General features: G+C 42.2%; 1 protein-coding gene across 1 annotated transcript in view; it reads left to right on the forward strand.

Annotated features, from left to right (window-relative positions):
• The first annotated feature begins 3485 nt into the window (after window positions 1–3485).
• Window positions 3486–22033, forward strand: part of DNAH8 (dynein axonemal heavy chain 8) — a 131578-nt gene continuing 113030 nt past the window's right edge. Inside the window, exons 1-9 of the mRNA XM_081854116.1 lie at window positions 3486–3607; window positions 4989–5443; window positions 5899–6033; window positions 8108–8192; window positions 10853–11001; window positions 11309–11498; window positions 15765–15928; window positions 17154–17330; window positions 18465–18578. Of these exons, the coding sequence (XP_081710242.1) occupies window positions 5021–5443; window positions 5899–6033; window positions 8108–8192; window positions 10853–11001; window positions 11309–11498; window positions 15765–15928; window positions 17154–17330; window positions 18465–18578 (1437 nt within the window). The 5' untranslated portion in view covers window positions 3486–3607; window positions 4989–5020. The remainder of the gene's footprint in view (window positions 3608–4988; window positions 5444–5898; window positions 6034–8107; window positions 8193–10852; window positions 11002–11308; window positions 11499–15764; window positions 15929–17153; window positions 17331–18464; window positions 18579–22033) is intronic.

Here is a 22033-nt window from a genome sequence, read left to right on the forward strand (position 1 = left end):
GAATCTCTGGCCAATAGTGACCAGTCATGCAAATTAGGGCACCTCGCGTCATGCAATCCCTTCCGCCTATAGCAGCGCCGCTTCCCTAGGACGAAATCTCTGTTCCTACAACTCCCAGAATCCCCAGCAAAGCAGGTGATTTTTTTTTAAAAAAATATTTTTTATTAAGGATTTTCTTGTTTTACAGAAGTGTAGTGCCTCGTTGTTGTTTTTTTTCCCCCCTTCTTCTTCTTCCATGTAACGTTTAATCCCGTCCTTCGCAGATTGCGACACTGTTCCCTTTTCAGGGACGCGGAAGCAGTAAATGTTAATTCAGATCATAAAAAATGGTTAGCTAAAAAATTCCAGCCCGGACACTGAAAGCACAGTATTTTACAATCTTGGTAACCATTTTCAAGTCAATGCCAGGTTTCTCATGCATTCGAGAAGAAAGTCAGAGAACTCTTCTGCCATGCTGTGCAACCAACTTCATTCCATTTAATGTGCTGAGCTTGTTTATTTTGTTGTAGAACTTCTATCTCTTTACTTTCTCAAAACAAAAAATTCCTTCCAGTAGCACCTTAAAGACCAACTAAGTTAGTTCTAGGTATGAGCTTTCGTGTGCATGCACACTTCTTCAGATACCCGAAGATACCTGATATATGAAGAAATGTGCATGCACATGAAAGCTCATACCTAGAACTAACTTAGTTGGTCTTTAAGGTGCTACTGGAAGGATTTTTTTGTTTTGACTATGGCAGACCAACACGGCTACCTATCTGTAACTCTTTACTTTCTGAGTGATGTGGGCTTATGTTAGCTCCTGTCTTTGATGTAAACTTCTGACTTTTTCCACAGGCTGTGTACCACCTCAAGTGTGGTGGTAATGCCCCAAACTAAACAAAACACGTTTTGACAGAAATAGAGCATCAAGATAAGAAAAGTGCTTCAGTTTTACTGTGGAATTTAAGCTGCTATACTGGAAGGAAGTCAACCTCCAGAATTTCAGGCCACACCTTTATTGTACTTCACTAATAAAAAATCAGTATGTATATAAAACTTAAAACCATGATACCTTCTTTATGCACTATTTCTTTTAAAAAGCAAGTGTTCAAAAGCTTGTGCTACTGATTCTCATGGAGAATGCATGTGTTTGCAGTTATCTAGTAATGGAGACATCATCTGTGATAAGCCTAGAATGTAGAAAAAGCAGGATAACTTTAAAAGCCACGACCAGCTACTGATCCTCATTTGGTTTATCCTCAGCAATACTGTCAAAATCCCATCCCAATGGATGCCCATTCTTTTACCTCTTACTTTAGAAGCTTATAGACAGCCCATTTGCAGCACAAATATTCTAAGATGGGGAAACAAAGCTAACAGCCTCTTTCATTTGTGACAGTGTGAGACATTTTTCTCCATGAAGAAGAAGGTCAAGGAGATAGTCCTTGGCTAGGTTCGCATAGAGGGTCAGAGAACGACCCAAATCTATGTGTAGCAAGTGTTGTCTTTGGTTGGGAGTGGTGGTGGAGTTAGGCTGGGCAACGCAACAGCAGCTTGTTGGAAAGACATGGGCCACGCGCGCATGTCGTACTTTTAAAGCACTATGGTATCACCTGATAAACTTCCTAAAGAATTCTGTAGCCCTATTGCAACCGCTCTCACAGCACTTTCATAATCCCTTTTTTATGGAAACTTGGGGAATTGTAGGTGACCAAGGAACAGAATGAGATGTAGCCTATGATCCTAAACACACATGTATAATTGAACTGTTAAATGCTAATGAGCACAATGTGCAAAGTATTTTGTGCTCTAAATTAACAGTTACTTGGGAAACTGGTTTTAGGGTCCTAGTGGAAAACTCTGGCACTGAGAAAGATTAATATCATTACAGTATTATGATATCACTAAAAGAGTACCCAGAACCGCTCAGGAAGCTTAGAAATCCCAAAACATTGTGATTTTTAAATGGATCAAAATGGCACATGGTGTCCAAATGTTAATGAAGAGTGCCACCTCCACCTTGGGAATCTTCATGTCAAGTTTGGCGACAATATATTGAAAGACAGCCAAACTTACACCAAAAATAGGCAAAGTCACAATCAAAATGGTGCCTGGCAAAGACCACCCCCACCCTCACATACACATTGGGAATTCTCATGCTGAGTTTGGCAGCAATATATTTAGAGGCAGCCAACCCTTTGCCAAGAAACAGATGAATTCATGTAAAAGTCACGTTTTGATCTGCCATCTTGTTTCAAAATGGCACCAGGCATCCAAACATTGACATAGACCCCCACTTGCCTCTTGGGAACATTTATGCTGAGTTTGGCAATGATATCACAAGAGGCAGCCCAACCTCTAGATGGTGCATATCTTTGGTGCATCATTTAAAATAAAATGTGTCATTCTGCTCACTCGCTCACAAAGAATATACAACAGAGATGGAGATGGATCTGGTTTGTTCAGCCTTAGCAGTAGAAGGATCATCACAGCTTTGTGAAAGCAGACTTTGATTCAGGCCTAAAGTGGACCTGCTCCTTGTACACAGCACCTCTGTGTCCATAAAATAGGAGAGAGGGAGGGAGGGGGGAGGGAGAGAGAGAGACTAATTAACAGAAACAAAAGCTGAAACAGAACTTTGCAAATACTGTAAAATCTAACTCAGAGATTTTTCATGAGTTGAATGACTGAGATAAGCAAGAAGCATGTTTAGCATTGCCTACCCCAGAGATGTCAAGTGCACTCATTTACTTCCTTTCAAGTATATAAGCAAATGGTAGTCAGCTGCCGCTATTTAGCAAAGCAAAATGTTGGTGCAGTAATAGCACAAATCTTTATACAACTGGCCCTGGGTAGCCTAGTTCTTTCTGATCAGAATCTAGAGTATTGCAGTGTGTCTTCATGTGCACTGAATTTACCATACCTGAGAGGCTAGATGCACATTCTGATTTTGTACACCTCGGCTGCCACAATGAAAGGTATTTGCCTAGCAATGGAGATTGTATAGTTTGCTTCCAAGCTGTCAGCAACACTTTTGTGTGGATCTCTCCCCCATCTGAGTAGATGCTTGTATGTATCATTTGTGCAATAAAGTGGGTACCTTATGATAAATAGCAACAGCACTGCTGCACTTCTGTGCAATAAACCGTTTGTGGTGTGTTTTTTTTTTTTAAAGTAAGACATTTCATGGTAAGAAAAGTAATGGTGGGGAAATGTGGAACAACTGCCAGTTGACAGCAATGTTGTATAGCATCCACACAGATGTTGTGCGAACAGATCAAGATGAACATTCCATAAACAGGTATTCTGGAAGCAACCATACAACATTACAGTTGGGCTTGCATCATGATTCCATCCCATTATTGGGTGGACAGGTTCTGTGCCCAACTGCCAGTGTGGTTCATGCACACCTTAGAATGTAATGTGTCCTTCCACATATAGTCCCAGGTGGGTTCTTGGAAGCCTGTTTAAACTGCATTAGCTGTGTGAGTCGGCTTTTTATGAATTCTTCCACCCACTAGTCCTGGGTTTCATTTTGTTCTGAAGAGGAGAGAGAAACTGCTCTGATCTCAGTGGATGAATTCACTGTGACTGTCTTAGTGGTTCATACATCTTTTTGAACAAGGTAAGTCAGAGACATTCTTGTGTTGGGAGAGAGGGGAATACTTGACATCTCGTGTCTTGTTTTAGAGGAGGAAAACTGGAGAACACAAGCCTATAGAGGAAGACCTGCTGCCCTCTGTACAGTATAATGAAACCCTGTCTCAGTGGTCTGGCGAAAGAGGCAGTATCGGCAATAGTCTTAGCACAAGGATGGAAGAATGAGGAAACCCCAATGCAAGAACAGTGGCAAGAAAAATTGATGAGCTATGCGGAATGGCTAAATTGACATAATTTATTGTCCTTGTCCTTGCGTGACAAGGACAATCGTGACTTCAAGGAAGAATGGGAACTTTTTACAAATTATTTAAAAAGGCAACAAAATGACTTGGACTCCTTGGCAGGTTTTGAATAAACATCCACAAATTTATTAGTTGAACACATGACAAACAAGGCAAGGATATGTCCAATTAATAACATGCAGAGAACAATAACATGCAGAGAAATAAGAGAGGGGAGCTGAGGGACGTCCTTGGCAGGGGGGACAAGGAGGGATGGGGGGAAGGAGAAAAATAATGTAACTGATTATTTGGATTGATAATTTGGTATGTTGAAAGTGTTTAATAAAAAAAATTATATTTTTTTTTAAAAAGAAAGAGGCAGTATCATGTGCTGTAATACCCTATTGGCCCGAATATGTCATATTTTTTCCTCCAAATTCTGACCGTGAAAAATTAAAGTGTGGCTTATATTTGTGACCTTACAAAAAGCCTGGCGCAGCCTGAGGCGAGCTGCCCCCCCCCGGTAGAATGTCTCTTCTTGCCCAGCAGGCCCCCACAGCTGTTAGGGAGAGGGGGGGCCACACGGTATGGGGGGGCAGCCACTGGTGGGTTGCGAGTGCCCAGGCAGGCTGCTGCTGCCGCCCTATGCAAATCTCCCCCCAGCTGCACCGTGTAGAGTTGTCACTTTGGAGAAGAGTCGAGGCGCCTTCAACAGCCCCCCCCCCCATCATTTCCCAGTGCACTGTGCAGGTCCTCTAGGGCCACATTTTTTTGCTCAGACCACTCGGTCACTGCCATGTGTTGTCTCTCCCCCCCCCCCCAATTTTAAAGGTTTGGCTTATTTGTGTGTGCGGCTTATATTCAGGCCAACACAGTAAATGTTTTGAAATGATTTTATTGTCTGCCTTCCAGTCAAAAAAGGAATTCAATTTTATTTATTTTTTTATTTCTGATCATCTGTTGAAAATGTCTCTGCTTGTTCTTGTCCTCTAGCAATTTGTCTTAACGCTTCAGTCAGTGCAAACTTTGGCACCTTGTGGAGATGAACTCCTCTTAGGAGGTTGTTCCAGTGCCTAACCCAAGCCTTGTGGTGACTGGTGTTCTAATTTTTGTTTTATCATATAGACACAGGCGTTGTTTGCACACTAGCATTTGAAATGGAGGAGACACCAGAAGCTCCAGGTGCTGGTGAGGACGCTGCTCCAGAGCCTGCTGCTGCACCTCAAGAGCCTGCTCCCGAACCAGAGGCACCCATGGACATGGATGCTGCTCCTGGTCCAGAGGATGATCAGCCTCCCCCAGATCCTGACGCAGGCCCCCCAGCAGATGCTGAACTCGGCAGCCCTGGGGAACCAGAGGCTGCAGACTCTGGACCTGGTCCAACAGAGGAAGGAGCTAGAGAAGCTGCCGAGGACGGAGCCAGAGAAACTGCAGAGGAAGAACCAAAAGAAGTTTCTGAACGTAGTCGACCTAGACCCCCTGGCCGTGGGCCGGCAGACGGCGCAAGCCGTAGGACATCTAAATTCCGCCGGAGCACCAGTGGTGTTCAGTCTCTGCAGGAAACTCTAAAGGAAAAACAGGTTTGTGTGTCAGAGTTTAGGGTGGGTGGGTGTTTTACAAGCTCTTCCACTTAAATTTAGGCATGTATTAGTGAGATGATGCATTATACAGTCATAACTCAGGTTACAGATGCTCCAGGTTGCTTCTTTTATGGTTACGGACTGCCGAAAGTAAAGAAATAAAAGGGTTAGCAGTACCTATTTATCTACTTGCACTTTGACGTGCTTTCGAACTGCTAGGTTGGCAGGAGCAGGGACCGAGCAACGGGAGTTCACCCCGTCATGGGGATTTGAACCGCCGACCTTCTGATCAGCAGGTCCTAGACTCTGTGGTTTAACCCACAGCGCCACCCACATCCCTTGCACATACTAAGGTGTAATTGCAGTATGGTTATGGGACCTAGGAAACAAAGGTTTCGCAGGAAAAAGAAGAAGTCAGAATTGCATTATTTCTTAACACATTTTCTTTCCATTAGGCACGATTTAAAGAAGCCAGGGAAGGCCGGAAAATGAAAGTTAATGCCGCATATAAATATATATTTGAAATTCTGTCAGACAGACTTGGACTAGACGTCGTAACTGTGGAAGAGCTAATTTTAGATGGCCCAACAGTGAGTCTGCTTTACAGATGTTGCTTCTACAGTTAATATTTTTTTTAAGCCTTGCTCCCTAAATCCTCAGTCCTCTTAATGTCAACACGTTCATCTCTTAAGCCAGAGATTTTCAACCTTTTGGGGTCCACGGCTCCCTTGACCAACTACACTCTTTCTGCGGCACCCCTGTGGGGCTCAGGAGTCCAGTAGTGTCACCCCTTGCGTGTAGAGCTGGCAGCCTCTCACCCTTTTTCAAACATACTCCCTTGTGGAGTGGTCTCTCAGCTTCCTCTCTTCCCCCCTCTCCTTGGGAGTGCTCTGGGCAACTGCAGCTGCTGTCCCTTGTCTCTGAGCTGCCCCCCTTGCCCCAAAGAGAGGTGTCTCCTCCCACTGCTCCACAGGGGCCTGGGAAGCACCCCTTGGCCAGCCCCAGAGGCACCATTCGCCCAGGGAGCTTGTAACCAGGGCTGTTGCAACAAACAGCTGTGCAAGCCTTTGGAAGGCAGAGATGTGAAAGGGCATCAGAGGAGGGAATGAAAGTGGGCTAGAGGCCAGAGTTGCCCACAGCACCCCTGACCATCATTCAAGGCACCCCAGGGTGCCATGGCACACTGGATGAAACCACTGTCTTAAGTTTATACAAGCTTATTAGCATCAGATTCATGACAACCATCGCACAGTACCAATAGGAGACCCATGCTTCTTCCAGGTCAGATTTCCTGTTGGTTGCAAATTGCACAGAGGATGCAGCTCAGAAGAATTTAGGATAGTCCCAAGAGCTCAAGTGTATGGTCAATTATAGTGACTAGCAACGTTCACTAAATTGAGGAGCAGGGCTCCTGAATTGTTATCAAAAGAGAGAGGCTCTTGCGATGCTCTTCCTGAAGTGCTTGGGCACAGAGTACAGAGGTCTCAACTTTGTCCCTTACATGTCTGTGTGGTGTGTGTGCATGTGGTGGGATTGGTAGCTGTGAGAGGAGTAGGCAAAAAGGAAAAGGGGAACAGAGAAAAAGGGAAATTCTCTCTTAGAGATCATTAACCATTAAACAGCCAGTGTTGTGATGCAGTTATACTTCATGTGTTAATTTAACATTGTGAGAGAGAAGGAAAACAAACCTTCATGTTAACGGAAGTCTACTGATTTTAGTGAATCCATGCTGGAATCTTCCAATTGTTTTGTTGGCTGGGTGGAAGGTGGGATGGTATTTCGACCGCCTGTCCCACTTTTCCTTTAGCTTACTTCAACACCAGGCTAGCATAACTGGAGATCCTGGGGACTGGACCCTTCTGGGGATTCAAAGTCATCAGCCACCATCAAAAAGCACTCAGTTTGGTGGCCATTCCACAAGCCACTACCCACTTGAGCAGAGTTGAGGCCACACTAGCTGTGCATCTATCCATTGACAGAGGCCAGTGGAGAGATGGTTGCATTGCCAGCCTTGCTCCTCCAGCTAACAGCATCGGGGGTAAAGATTGCCCTATAAATCAGGATCTGCCCACACTTCTGGAAATGATTAAATGTGGAATAAAATTAGAATAAGAGGTGATATACAGTGTTAGTTATACTCAAGAGTTAGACCAGTTGACACCAATGGTTTTAACTTAAGATTATAGATTTCAAGGAATCTACTCTATGGTGATTTAGGCTGTGTGCATACCATACATTGAAAGCTGCCCCTCCACCCAAAAGAGAATCCTGAGAAGTTAACACCACACAGAGCTCCAATTCTCAGCACCCTTAGCAAACTACAGTTCCCAGGATTTTTTGGGGGGGCGGCGGCGGATGTGCATTCACTTTGCTTTAAATGCATGCAGTATACACAGTCTTAGTTGGATATGCCTTAAAGTTTTGGTTATTTTTTTACAAAATTAAAATAAGAAGAAAACAACACCTACAGCAAAGTAGTTATGGCTGCTGGAAATACTTCTGAAAAAGACAAAGATAGCTTCCATTTTTCTTTCAGTGTTGATGAAAATGTTTGGTAACTCACTATGTAATCTCTTACTAAGCAAGGTTGCTTTCTTTTAAATAAAAATAATTCAGCATTTTGGCAAGATGTTGACTTTGAACCACCTTTTTTCATTTCAACAGTTACAGGCGTTTGACAGTTTTTTGGTCAAAGGAGGAAGCAGAACACTGAAGTTCATTTATCAGGAGGGTGAAGCTCCTGGTCTCGGTAAATGTTAGCAATTATTTTATTTAACCTTCCATCTCAGGTGAAATTGAGAAGTTCTTTTCGTCACACTAGATCAAATAATAAACTTCTGTAAATCATAAGGCCACGGTATAAGCAAAGAGGCTGTAAAATATTGAGTTTTGATATCACCTCCAGGTAGTAGTACTACACAATTTGGCTTCAATTGGCTCTTTTAACTAGTATGACATCCAAAATTAATCCCTGGATTTTTAATATAAAAGGCTGTCATGTTTCTTTTTACTTCTACAGTCTGCCTAACCAGGAACCTGTCTATCATTATTATTATTAATATATATATATACAGTTGATAACAATTCAAGTGCTGGTTATTACCCATAATGCCCTAAAATGTAGGTTTAGTGCTATATTTGAAAGACCATCTCCTCCCTTGTAAAATTGTACACGTGGAGCTTTCATAACACTGGTCAACAACAAATTTGTTGTCTGCGTTTTTTCAGTTGATTTAGGACGAATCTGATGCACTGAATCCAAAAATCACATTGGTTTTGCTCAATCGGGTCAAGTTTTTGATCTATGGCCACATGTTTTTTTTTTTTTTTACGTTTTTGTTCACATGTACGCTTGTGTGGAGCATTTAGAAGAAGTTGGTGGGGGTGAAATGCCATGTCAAATAATTGTTTTGATTGGAAATGATTATTTTAATGACAAGAAGTATTCAGGTCTGATAGTTCTGGGTGATTATGTTGAAAAGGGATCAGTTTGAAGTCATAAAACCTCGAAATCTTCCATAAATTGGTGTGGCTGGGATCAACAGAAAGAACCGGAGCAGCCTCAAGTATCCTGATCTTCAATCAGCACTTCGTCCTGTAGCTCATTCTGATGAAATTCCAGATGAAATCTTCGGAGAGCTTCCTGACATTAGTGACGAAGATGCCTCCAGTGTTGAAGGACATGAAGAAGAAGAAGTGGTTCTTGAAGATGATGCTCCACATCCATTTTCCCAAAAGGAGTTGAATGATCTAGTTCGCAACCTCAGATTGTCAAAGGACTCTGCCAAACTGTTGGCATCCAGATTGAAGGAAAAAAACCCTCCTCTCTGACAGTGCTCGCATCAGCTTCTTCCGCAACAGGCATCAAGAGTACCTCCGTTTTTTCTCAGAAGAGAAGGACTTGGTGTACTATGCAGATATTGCACAGCTTCTGCTCAAGCTTGGAGTGCCACAGTACGAACTCAAAGATTGGAGACTGTTCATTGACAGCAGCAAGCAATCACTGAAATGTGTTCTGCAACATAATGGCAACCAGTTTGCCTCTATACCCCTGGCTCACTCGACTACACTGAAGGAGAACTATGAAGCGGTGAAGTATGTGCTGGAGAAAATTGGTTATGATCAGCATAAGTGGTTTATTTGTGTTGACCTGAAGATGGTGAACTTTTTGTTGGGACAACAGTCTGGCTTCACCAGGTACCCATGTTTTCTGTGCATGTGGGATAGTAGGGACCGTGCTCAGCATTACACAAAGAAGGACTGGCCTGTGTGGGAGGAATTGGTGCCTTGCAAAGAAAGGAACATCAACAACGACCCTCTGGTGGACAGAGACAGAATACTCTTCCCACCGCTGCACATCAAGCTCAGCTTAATCAAGCAGTTCACCAAGGCTCTGGACAAGGATGGTGACTGCTTCACTTACTTGTGCTAGGCTTTTCCAGGATTGACCATGGAGAAGCTGAAAGCTGGCATCTTTGACGGTCCTCAGATCCATCAACTCATCAGAGATCCAGAGTTCGGAAACTCAATGAACGAAGTGGAACTGGAAGCATGGAAGGCATTTGTTCTGGTAGTGAAGAACTTTCTGGGCAACAATAATGCCTGAAACTATGCAGAACTTGTCAACAACATGCTGACTGCTTTCAGAAACCTGGGCTGCAACATGAGCGTCAAGATGCACTACCTATTTTCACATATGGACCGGTTTCCTGAGAACCTGGGTTCAATGAGTGACGAGCAGGGGGAGAGATTCCATCAGGACATGAAATAGATGGAGACCAGGTATCAGGGTCGCTGGGATGCAGTCATGATGGCTGACTACTGTTGGACTCTGAAGAGAGACCTCTCTGCCGCTGAGCATTCCAGGCGTTCCAAGAAACGGAAGTTCAAGCCCTGAAGTTTGAAAAATGGTGAAGCAACATGCAATTTACGTGTACTTACCTTTATCAATGCCCACCATTCAGTTTACAGTAAACCTGACCTGATGGAGAGAAACGGATGCCATTTCCTGATTCAGCAGTGCAAAAATACCCTAAATCAGTTGTAGAAATCTAGACAACATTCAAAAAGTAGTGGCCTTTGCCTTGCCTCTGGTTGGCTGGGCAAAGGATGAGCCTTTTCATTTGCAGTGTCCAAGTTGTGGAACCAGGAGCCCAATTGACCATCTTTACTGGCATTCTTGCATGGTACCAAAATCCTTTTGGCTTGGTTTCCACATCACAAGAAACCACGCAAGAAACCAAACAAATCTATGCTGCATACACTGCAATAAATTATAAAACATGACTGCAGCATAGGATGGGCTCACGGCAGTAACCAGATCACTTTATGCATCATTGCAGCTGATAGCATTTTTCAGATAAAAGTGAGACATTATGGTTGTTAAAAAGGTGCTTTTTTTGTTTTCAGAGTGTGGTAGAACAATTCCAGGAGTGCTGAAAGGAACCAAAATGATGAAGTTGTATGTACATGAATCTCCAGACAAATTCAAAGGGCTGTGTTTATTTTTTGTACGTGCCAGGAATGACACTGCCGTGAATGTCAAAACTATGCATGAGGTATTCTCACCACCATCATTTGCAGTACATCCATCAGATAGGCAAGGGCAGTGGCAGGTGGGGAGAGGTTCCATAAATGGTAGGGACTTCTGGGAGGGTGAAATACATTTCTCTGTGGAGACCCAGTTTGAGGTCCCTCTTGGTTAAAGCTGGGCAAGAGAATATGATGGAAGAAGGGAGTTTTCCTCTCAACACCTTGGGTGACAGGTGAGAGAGGATTATTAATTTTAGAGCCCTCAAAGATTGTTGCATAACTGATTTTTGTGCTTTTGACTTCTAATACCTATCTTAATGCTTGATTTTCAAGGACATATACTTTTCAGTACTGGAAGGAAGTGAAGGGCTCCTGCTTGGGATCAAGAATATCCTCGCAAATCTTTTTCTGCCATCTGTCCTTGCCACAAATAATTGGGGCGCTTTGAATCAAACCAAGCAGGGAGAGTTTGAAAAACAGGCTTTTACTGAGACGCTGAACAGATATATGGCATTTTTAGATGGTAAGACCTACTGTGAGAAAGGAATGAGCTCAATTAATCTCAGACGTTTGATTTTGAAGTATTATGCCATTTGTGTGTTTATAAGAGGGATTCTCTCCTAATTCATGTGGTGCATGACGAATCTGTGCATGCTTACTCATTTAACAAGTGAAAGTTCACTTGTTGAGAGAGCGAAATGAGAAGGTGTCATGGAATGCTCACAGAACACACTAGACAGGAATTTAGACGAGAACGGTATTGTCGGTCTCTGACAAAAACAGAACAGCAGCAGGAAACTCCTTACCCCACCCGCATACAACTAAGTCCAGAGCTGCCCAGCAACTAAATGGCAATGTCCACAGAGCAACTGTGCATCTCTAGATCCTTTGTTCATGAGGATTACCTATGTCAAATCAGGGTGGGGATACAGTTTTGTTAGGTTTTGAAACAAATACCTCCTAAGACACTGTGTGCCTCTTTGTCTGTCTCGAACACCCAGGCTTTAGCACTGTATGTCTTATTCTCATCAACCATGGGCTTTCAGCCTGAGTCTCTGGACTCAGTGAGGTCTAAGGGTGGGTGTCCTGGTGAACTGGTGAGCCAACTCCCCCTGGTCCCAGCATGTACTGAGGACTGTACTTTGGGGTTCTCCCTTTCCTCTTCCAAGAAGATAATGTCTGATTCAGGCTACAGGAGCCTGCAGGTCCTAACAAAGTACCTCTTGTATTACCACCAGAGGCATGTTTCTGGGATGTGTTTCTTACACTGTAAAACAAGTCCCAACACTTAACCAAGTACTCAAGACAGCTGACTCTAAGCATCAGTCCAGTTCAACAAAGCCCTGTGAAAGCAAGTTCAGAGACTGTGGCCTTTCGTAGAATCATAGCATTGTAGGTTGGAAGGGACCACAAGGCCCATCTAGTCCAACCCCCTGCAATGCCAGGATCTCAGCTAAAGCACCCAAAGATGTGCCTTTAGTCTGCACACCTTGTTTGGCAGTGAGAGAATCCTGCCAGTCATGGGGATGCACACACGCTATACTGTATCTTTAAAACAGAATTCTGCCAAATTCCCTAGCACTGCGATTCCCATGCGCCTATCAACCAGCTGGTTGTTTGGTGCTTGGGAATCACAGCACAAGGGCCTCTTACAGGTGGATGGGGCAAGTCATCTGGCCACCATCTGACATCATAATGATAGCAGGTGTTTGACAGGTTGGTCGTCCTGCCCACCTGTCAAAGTTGGCATGCAGGGATGGGGCTAAAATCTAGTAAGCTGTAGATAGCAGTGATGAAAGGTACCTCTTAACATCAGAGAATCTGTGTCTCATCAAAGCAGCATGAATCATAATATAGCAAATAAAAATAACACAAATCTCATGAAGGAAGACATAACACATATTTTGTATGTCATTTTTGATAGACTATTATATTAATCAAAGAAGATAGACTGTTACAAAGTTATCATAAAATTATGTGACTATAGATTTATTAAATATTTATCAAAGTATGTTCTGCTTTGATAAGGAAAGCCACAGGCACACAGTATCTTAGCTTTCATATAAAAATATTGTCATGGTTGAATTCTCTGCTGTAAGAAGCCATTTGGACTTATTATGTACATTAATGTCATGCACTATAGCTTCTAAGTGCTGTGACATTTCAGTGAAGTGCATCTTTTGATAGCACAATCCAGAAAACTCTGGAGCCTAACTCAGCACAGCAATGTGACTGTTTCACACTGTGAAACTATTTTTTTTGTGAGTAATGCAAGGCTAGGAAAATTATTGTTGCATTAAAAAAATAAGTTTTATGTTTAATTGAATTTTGGGCTCCCTTCTGCCCTCTCATCTTAAAAACACCTCTCCCCCCCCCGCTCCATGCATTCATTTTTGTTTCCCGCAGGTGGAATTTTCTATTGAGGTTTGTGAGGAGCAGCTACCTGCTACCACTCAAGGGCAGAGAGGACACTTTCTTAACTCGTATGCAAAATGCATATAGGTCTTCTCTTGAAATGGAACACTTTTTATAGAACAAATGGTAGAGTCTGAGTACATTATCTATGTTGAGTTGGATCCTCAGTCTAGGTGGACAGGGGGTTGGGAGCATCTCTCTCCCCCCCCCCAGTCCAATGTCTTGCAGCATAAATTGATAACACAGTCTTCTTCAGCAAAAGAATAAAAGCTTTACTGAGTTAAAATAAACTTGTTTGCAAATAACAGCATAGAGAACAGAAGATTAAACTACAGTGGTACCTCTGGTGGCGAACAGGATCCGTTCTGGAGGCCCGTTCACAACATGAAAAGAGCGCAACCCACAGTGGCGCATCTGCACATGCGCGGGTTGCGATGTGCCACTTTTGCACATGCCCGTGACGTCATTTCGCGCTTCTGTGCATGCGCGAGCGGCAAAACCCGGAGGTAACCCTTTCCAGTACTTCCGGGTCGCCACGGGACATAACCTGAAAGAACATAACATGAAGCGGACGTAACATGAGGTATGACTGTAGCTTCAGAGCATACACAGAGTTACTGAGTCACACAGAGGCATGACGCACCAACAGTCTCCACCACTGAGCACAGGCTCCTCCCCACCACCTGAGTCTGCCTGCAAGCAGATACAATATTTATGCAGAGAATGAGTCATCTTCAAGAGGAGTCACAGTGATTCAGCATGCCCAAATGATTCTGCAGCTTTTCAACATTTCACACCATTTCGAGACTCCTTTACTGCTTCTGCTCTCAAATATCTTGGTCACATGACATCCAAGGAGTCAGGTAACCCATCAAAGGGATGGGTGTTTATGGGTGTGTGCTTCTGTCCAGACACCCAGATGAGAGCTGATGGACCACAGCACCCCCAAAATGGTGATCTTGGGGGTGGGAGTTGCCCCAAGTTGATGTACATCATAAGATGATCATTAACCCTGCCAAATAATCAACAAGCAGATGGGTTGATTGATTCAGGATACACACCCAATGCCTGCGCCAAAAGCTGCTGACATCTGTAATCAATGAAGTTGTGGCCTGTTTATATTCCAGTTTGTTGTCTTGTGTTTCTTGCAACTTCACCATGAGGCATCTAATCATAAGCCTGCATTTTTATCAAAGCTTCTATATGTTTAATCAGGGCTTGCATTTTAAAATAAGCTTAAGGATTTTCAAATGTTTCATGCCAGGCAGAGAAAGAACCTTGGCAAGATGTTTTTTCCTCCTAAGACAAGGGGGCCTCCTGATTTATAGCAGGAAAAACAATTCTCAAAGTCATAAAAAAAGGAATTACAGACAACTGACCTTGCAGATTGCAAAACACCATTAGGAATGGGGAAAATAATACCATTTGCCTCCCAGTAAAATGAGCCATATCTTCTTCCTAAGGTTGAAAGGCCAAGAGCAATGGAGAAGCATCTAGCTGGCTGTGAAAGGAGGGGTGCAAACTGAAGAGGCTTCTTTTAAAAGCTTTTTTTTTTTACTGAGTTCCTTCCTTTTCACTTTGAGAAGCTTTATTCTTTTAAAAGGCTACCTATGACAAATGTATGAAATATATTAGCTTAAATATATTGGCTTAAATGTAATTATGCAAAGGATTTAAGAAATGCTAGATTCTTATTTCATAGAGTCATATTGCAATAGGAGACCAGAGGGGCAAATGAGCCTAGCCCCCCTGCTAGACAGGAGACGCCATAGAGCACTCTTGATATATAGTTGTCAGGCATTTGTTTAGAAACCTTCAATTGAAGGAAATCTTTCAATGTTGATGTGAACTCAAGATCCTTGACATCTGTTGAAGATAAAAATGTAAGATTAACCATTTGTTTTAGAAGGCAATAGGGCAAGGAGGGTAAGAGGTGAGCTGGTAATTAAGATTCCATGTAAGATATATTATTACTTATTTGTCATTTATATATAGCTCTTTGTCTCCCATATAAGGACAGAAGGAAGTGGGTGTATCTTTTGTGATTGGTTCTAGCAAACAGCCAATAGGAATTTCAACCAGGCTGATTGGACAGAGGCAGCCACAGGAGGAGCAAAGGGGGCTGGATTAAGGAAATATAAGTGCTGGCCAGGATGGCAGGAGGCCAGGCCAGAGCTTGGTAACCATGTACCACTGTGCCTCTTATTTATTTGTCTGACAAATAAATTACTATTTTAATTTCTCTATTGCTGCGTTGAATATTTCATTCCAGCTAAGCGTTAACCACAAGCAGGGTGCTACAACCACACCTCACCCGTACTGCCCATGACTTCAATGCGCCTGGGCCCACAACGTTCTCTGTTATTTATTTTAGGTGCAAGAGTGAGCATTGAAGGGACAGTAGAGCTGAAAAAAATAGATTATATTGACTTCAGTAAATTCCAGTCTTTTGAGCAAGTGACAGCAGCAGCTGCTAATCCTGATACGGTTCATCAATTAGAGGAAGTGCTTATGATATGGTATAAGCAAATCGAGCAAGTAAGTTTCTTTTAGTATTTTAGCTATGAAGAACCAGGAATTCTCCAGTATCTATGGAGCACTGTAAATGCCATGTTTATATGTGTATTACATTTACTTGGAAAAACTGCAAGGCGTCGTGAAATTCAATGGCTATGTTCTATACATAGTTTAAAACAAAACATCGTTCGTTTAGAAATCATATCTTGTATTTTTATATTGTTGTGCTTCTTATTCTATTTTACATTGTCATGATTGTTTTACTGAAGGGTGGCCTAAAAAGGGAAGGGAAGCTTGGAAATGTTTAAAATAAAATAGAATAATTAATTGGCTGGAACTTGCTTTGGCAGCTTCCACAGCCAAAGACACAGATTGCTATTCATAAACATGACTTGCATGTTTCATTCTTGAAAATCTTGTAACTTGGGGGGAAAAGTGTTTTGAACATGGCTGGTTCCCCTTTGAACCCCCAAACTGTTTTTTTGGATTGCCAGCTATTGCCATTTCCACTTGGCATTTTCTTGTGGACTTAGACTGTGCACACATTGCCCGCTTAAAATGCAGCTAGGTGGTTCTTTTTCCTAATTTGGATAGGAGCCGGCTTGCGGGAAAATGCATCAAAACACATTTCATAGGAAATAACAGGATAGAACAGCAATGGGAAGCACATTGGTTGCAGAGTATTGTTTGCACATGCATGCAGGTTTTTGCGGCAGCATCGACCTGACATTGTCTTCATCAAAACGCTGCCTCATATTATTTAATCTGGATCTACTGTTTGTGTGGGAAATCCAATAAATAAATAATCAGTGGAAACAGTAAATCCATATTAAATTGGGGGGAGTGGGCTAGAATTTTGTTGAGTACAATATTACGTATGTACGAGCAGCATAGTGTCCACAATAAGCTGCATTTGAATTAAGTTATCTTAATATCAGCAGGTGTGAATGAGTATGACAGTTTAGTTATATTTACTAATGAAAATCCATAAATCCATAATGAAAATCCATAAATAAAGACTATTGGTGTGTGTGTGGGGGGGGACAGGAGTAAGGAAAACAAAGTGCAAGTTAAATTAGAAAAGCTGAATTTCATCCAGTTTGCACCCATCAGCATCCGTGACCAGCCCTTATGTTTCTGTTGAAGGAAATGGAATATTGACAGGGCTTATAATGGCTATGTAGAATGTGAAATTTATGACCAAGTGATAAGCTCTTTCTGTATACGTAACACTCTTTCATTTCAGGTTTTGATTGAGAGCGAACAGATGAGAAAGGAAGCTGATGACTCGGGTCCTCTGACCGAATTAGAACACTGGAAGCGTATGTCTGCTAAGTTTAATTTTATTATTGAACAGATCAAAGGACAAAATTGCAAGGCTGTCATAAATGTCCTAAATGTTGCACGCTCCAAAATAATAAAGGTAATTCTAATTTATTCTTTAATAAGAAATTATTTCATTGCTTTAAAATGTATGTGTGTGTGTTATAAATTTTGTTTAATGACACTGTGTCTGTGGCATCCCTTTGTCACAGCCATTATTATTATTATTATTATTATTATTATTATTATTATTATTACACCCATCTTTCACTCTAAGGTCCTAGGGTGGGTTAGAATAATTTAAAATGCAGCACAGCATTAAAAACAGTTTACTGTAGAACAATTGGCAATCACAAAAATAGGGTGAGTCCTAAAATATGCATCTCAAAGGCCAGGTATGCCACATATGTAGGACTATATTTTATCAAACCAATTTAATTAATTCAGAGTAACTGCCACTGCCTGGTTTATTTCTGTAACTACTATTATAACCCTTCATAGGAACATAGACGCAAAAGTTTCCTTTGCCACCATTTAGCTACAATTTTAAAAATCTGTTATGTTTATTGCATTAATGTACAGCAGAGTGATTATATCAACTGGCATGATAATTTACAGTGTGACCTCTATACAGGATTGGTAGGCATAGTTTCATTCCATGTGATGTGGGACTTACAGGGAGAGGGAGAGGGAGAGGGGAGGGGCTGCTTTTGCACAACGATGCCAGGTGTGTAAGACCTCTCCCACCATCCCCATGCCCTGGAAAGAAAGGTAAGAATCTCAAATGTACACACCTGGGCTTTCCTATGAATCCAACAAGTCTACAGTTCTCAAGTCAGATAGAAGCTGGCATGGAGGAAAATACATTAAACAGCAGCATTTCACAAGAAACTACAGAAAACCCTTGAATTGTGGCTAACGCCATGTGTACACAAATTCATAAACTAGCAGTAGGAGCACTGGAGTCAGAGTAAATGTTAATGTGTACATAGCTATGACAAACATAAGACTCTCTCAGAGTCCAGCTTTCTATCTACTGTGTTATAGCAGCTTCTATTAGCATGAGGTAAATTCTAGAAAATAATTTATAGGAGAAAATGTTTTTAACTAGCATATGTGTGTGTGTGGGGGGGGGAGGTTTCCAGAATATATTTTGTCATTGTGGTTTGAATGTAATTGAATTTTTCACATTTTATGTTGTTACACTAACCTGTTCCATAATATTTTACTCTAGCTGTGGAGAGAATTGGATGCCAGAATAACAGATACAGCAAATGAATCAAAAGATAATGTGAGGTATTTGTACACCCTTGAAAAAGTTTGCCAGCCACTTTATAACTATGATTTAGTAAGTACTGTTTTTTTAAAATTCATATAATGTTACATTTCTCATTAGACTTGCATGTAATGAATGGCTTTAGAAAATGTGTCAAAAAGCAGTACATATAAAATTGAGCATATTTAAACACCACCCAGACTGTTATTTTTTTAACCACAAAGTAACCTTTAGGGCTAGCTATCCAAACAAAATAGAGCAATACAACTTAGAAAGGCTTGGTGGTGGTGTAGAATGGAAAGGTTTGCAAAGGCTAAGCTGTAGGCAGCTGTCTGAGATGAACTGGGAGCTAGGTGGGGGTGGGGTGCATGTGTGTTGTGAGAGTCAAGGGATGAAGCCAGGAGAGGTATTGTCCAAAGAACAAGTCCTGACTGAAGGACAAACCAGGAGGTGGGACTAAAGAGGACAGGAGAGGAAGTGAGGATTAAAGGACAAACCTGGAAGCAAAACCAAAGAACAGGCCATGAGGTCATTTCCCCTAGGCTCTGCTCACCTGGCCTAAACCAGGCATAATATCTAACATCAGGTGTGGGGCAGGTAAAGCCAAAAGTGGGCTTTGCAGGCAGCACTGGAAAGCTGATGGGTGGTACCTGCAAACCTCTTCGCCTTTGTGCGTGTGGTTTGGTTTCAAGTGACCCAAGCAAAGGAAGCTCTCTTCTGAAGTTGGGATTCACACACTGGTCAGCTGACTGGCAGTGCCTGCAAACCCCTGAGCTTTTGCCTGCGCACTTTGATTCCAAGCTGCTAAGGGAAAGGGCTTCACTTGACATCATTGTGGTATCAGGTGACTGACATGCAAGTGGTTCTGCCCACCTGTCAAAGTGGCCTGTGGAGGTTGGAGGAGGATCCTGTCCACCAGTGGGATAAGCTTCCTCACGTGTGCCAAAGAGCAAGCCAGAGGTCAGGATCAAAGATCAAAGAACAGCCAAAGTGTTATGTACTGAGTTGAATAGGATCCAAAATGCAGCAGTCTGATTGGTCCTAGAACAATAGGATTCAGAATGCAGCAGTCTGATTGGTCCACAGGAGCCACCCAATTCAGCTCCAGGTGGAAGTGAATCCGCAACCTGATTGGCCTACAGGAGAATCCCGGAATTAGCCAATCACGTGGGGCCCATTGTGTAAATAATGTATATAAAGCAGACGTTCTGGGGGAACTTCCATTCCTCCTCACCACTATGAGCTGAATAAAGAGCATGAAATCCACTCTCGACTCTGAGTATATTTCACAAAGGATACAGGAATGCATCAAAGTTGAATTGGAAGATGAAACCCTTTTTACACCTTCTGTCCAGCAGGATGCAGTGGGCAGCCTGGGTGTGCAGACTCAGTTCAAGGCCTGACATTCACTGCCTAGGTGGCTGCTACCACTGATAGTTCAGTGTCTCACTACAAGTGGCAGCTGCACACAGATACCAAGGCTGTCCAAGTTCAATCTCTCCTGCGAGCTCTCCAAGATGAGAGGATACTGCATAATATAAAGATGCTGCTTTCTATCATGCCTTTTCTTATTATCTACATGGTGCTTTCAGTCATACAACCCTGTGACTACACTTGAGCTGCCCCAATGGAATATGGAATATGGTGATGAGTTTTTGGTTTTCTTCCGAATACAATCCTATGATTTCATATCTGAAGAGTCAGTGTCACATTTTGAGTGAGGGCACTGCTGTTAACATTGAGAAATAGTTGCTTCCCTGAGTTGTTGAATACTATTTTGGGCTCCATTCAGATGTAACCCTACGTCATAAACCATGTGAAGCAAATCAGTTTGAGCTGGTGCACACAGACTGAGTTCTCCTGCTTCGGTTCCTCTCTTCCTCCAGAAAGGAAACAAACCACAGAGTCAGCGATTGCCTTAGCATGCTGTCTGAACCACAAGTTTTATTTCATTCCAAACAAATCACAACCTGAACCTAGGGTTGTTCTTTTTTTTTTTTATAATAATATTTATTGAAATTTCCAAATATAACAGAAAAAAGAAAAAGAAAAAGAGAACATTTACTTTTAGGCCTTATTTTCATTAACATCTTTCCAGGACTTCCCCACCTCACCCCCTCTTATATTCCAATTCCATTACATTAGTTCAGCAAGTTCTTACCCCAAATTTTATGCTTATTATCATTGACCCAGTGTTAAAAAATATTCCCCCCCCCTAAAATCAACCCCTGTTCCCTTCCACGAGTTCCCCTCTTTAATACGCAGAACAGAATGAAATAAAAAAATAAAGAACAAAGTATAATTTTACACCCTTTGGATTCCAAATTTCCCTCCCCCCTTTCCCGGTTATGATCCCCAATGTCCATCAATGTCTACTGTCAACCTGGAGACCCCACATTTATGTCCAAATCTCTCTCTGCTCCACTTTGCCGTCTTTTTAATAGTCTTTGCCATCTTTTTGGTAGTCTTTAGTTTCGAACACCCAATCTTGGAAGTACTCTATCTCAAGAAGGTCCATTTTTTCCATCCAGATCTCTATATTTAAGAGTAAAACTCAAATTTTGTTTCTTAGTCCTTTTAAATCTGAATGTCCCAAATGTTCCCACTTCCAGCTTTGTCCAATTCTTGTTGTTCTCTTTCCTCACTTTCCTCTGGTTTCTTTTCCTGTTCCACTGCAAAAACGTTCTAATTCCAAAAACTTCTAATTCCTCTACAGAGGCTTTATTTGTTCAGGAACAAAAACTTGCATCAAGTCCCTTCCATTCTTCAATAGATAGATCTATTGTCTCCTTTAGTGTAGAGACCTCTGTAGACAAAATAATGTTTCATTTCTGCAGTTTTCCCAGGAGATAAAAAGTCCCATTCAATTCCATGCGTAATTTTCCACTTGCAGCAGTTCTTGTAGTGTCCCAAAGCCTCCTCTAGAGGGATTATGGTAACTCAGTTTCCTTCCAGATCACACCCAAAAGTCAAAGTAACTTGTTATCCCTTGTTTTCAACAATTTATATCCACATTGTAACAAATATAACCGGCAAAGTCATCGTAACAAAGTTCTCTTTTTATTCTTCAACTTTGACAGCTACTTTGACAGCTGTCAAAATCTCTATATCTCCTCACCAGGCGCTCTCACGGATCACTCCCGGTTCCCGGGGGGGGGGGGTTACACTTTAGCTCACACATTCCACTTTTCTCCTCCAGCACAATCTTGTAGTTTTCCATCGTGAAATTAATAACTTTATCAATAAAAAGTAGACCCTTCTCTCGATCTTAGTTGTCAGATCCTTGCTTTAAATCCTCTACAACAGGGGGGAGACGGACTTCCTTTTTGCACCTCCCCCACTCGTTCCAAATTTAAAAATTTTTTCCTTTTAAATCCGATTTCCCAATTACTCACGGGTTATTCTTTTTAGTCCAAATTTTCAATGGAAGAAGTCAGCGCTCTCCGTCAAATGGCATGCGGCTTTGCTCGGCAGGGGAAGCGGAGGACTCATAGCACCACACCACCCCCCGTCCCCCGCTCTGGAGC

This window comes from Podarcis erhardii (assembly GCF_964252035.2).
Source record: "Podarcis erhardii genome assembly, chromosome: 3".
In the NCBI taxonomy this organism is placed as follows: domain Eukaryota; kingdom Metazoa; phylum Chordata; class Lepidosauria; order Squamata; family Lacertidae; genus Podarcis; species Podarcis erhardii.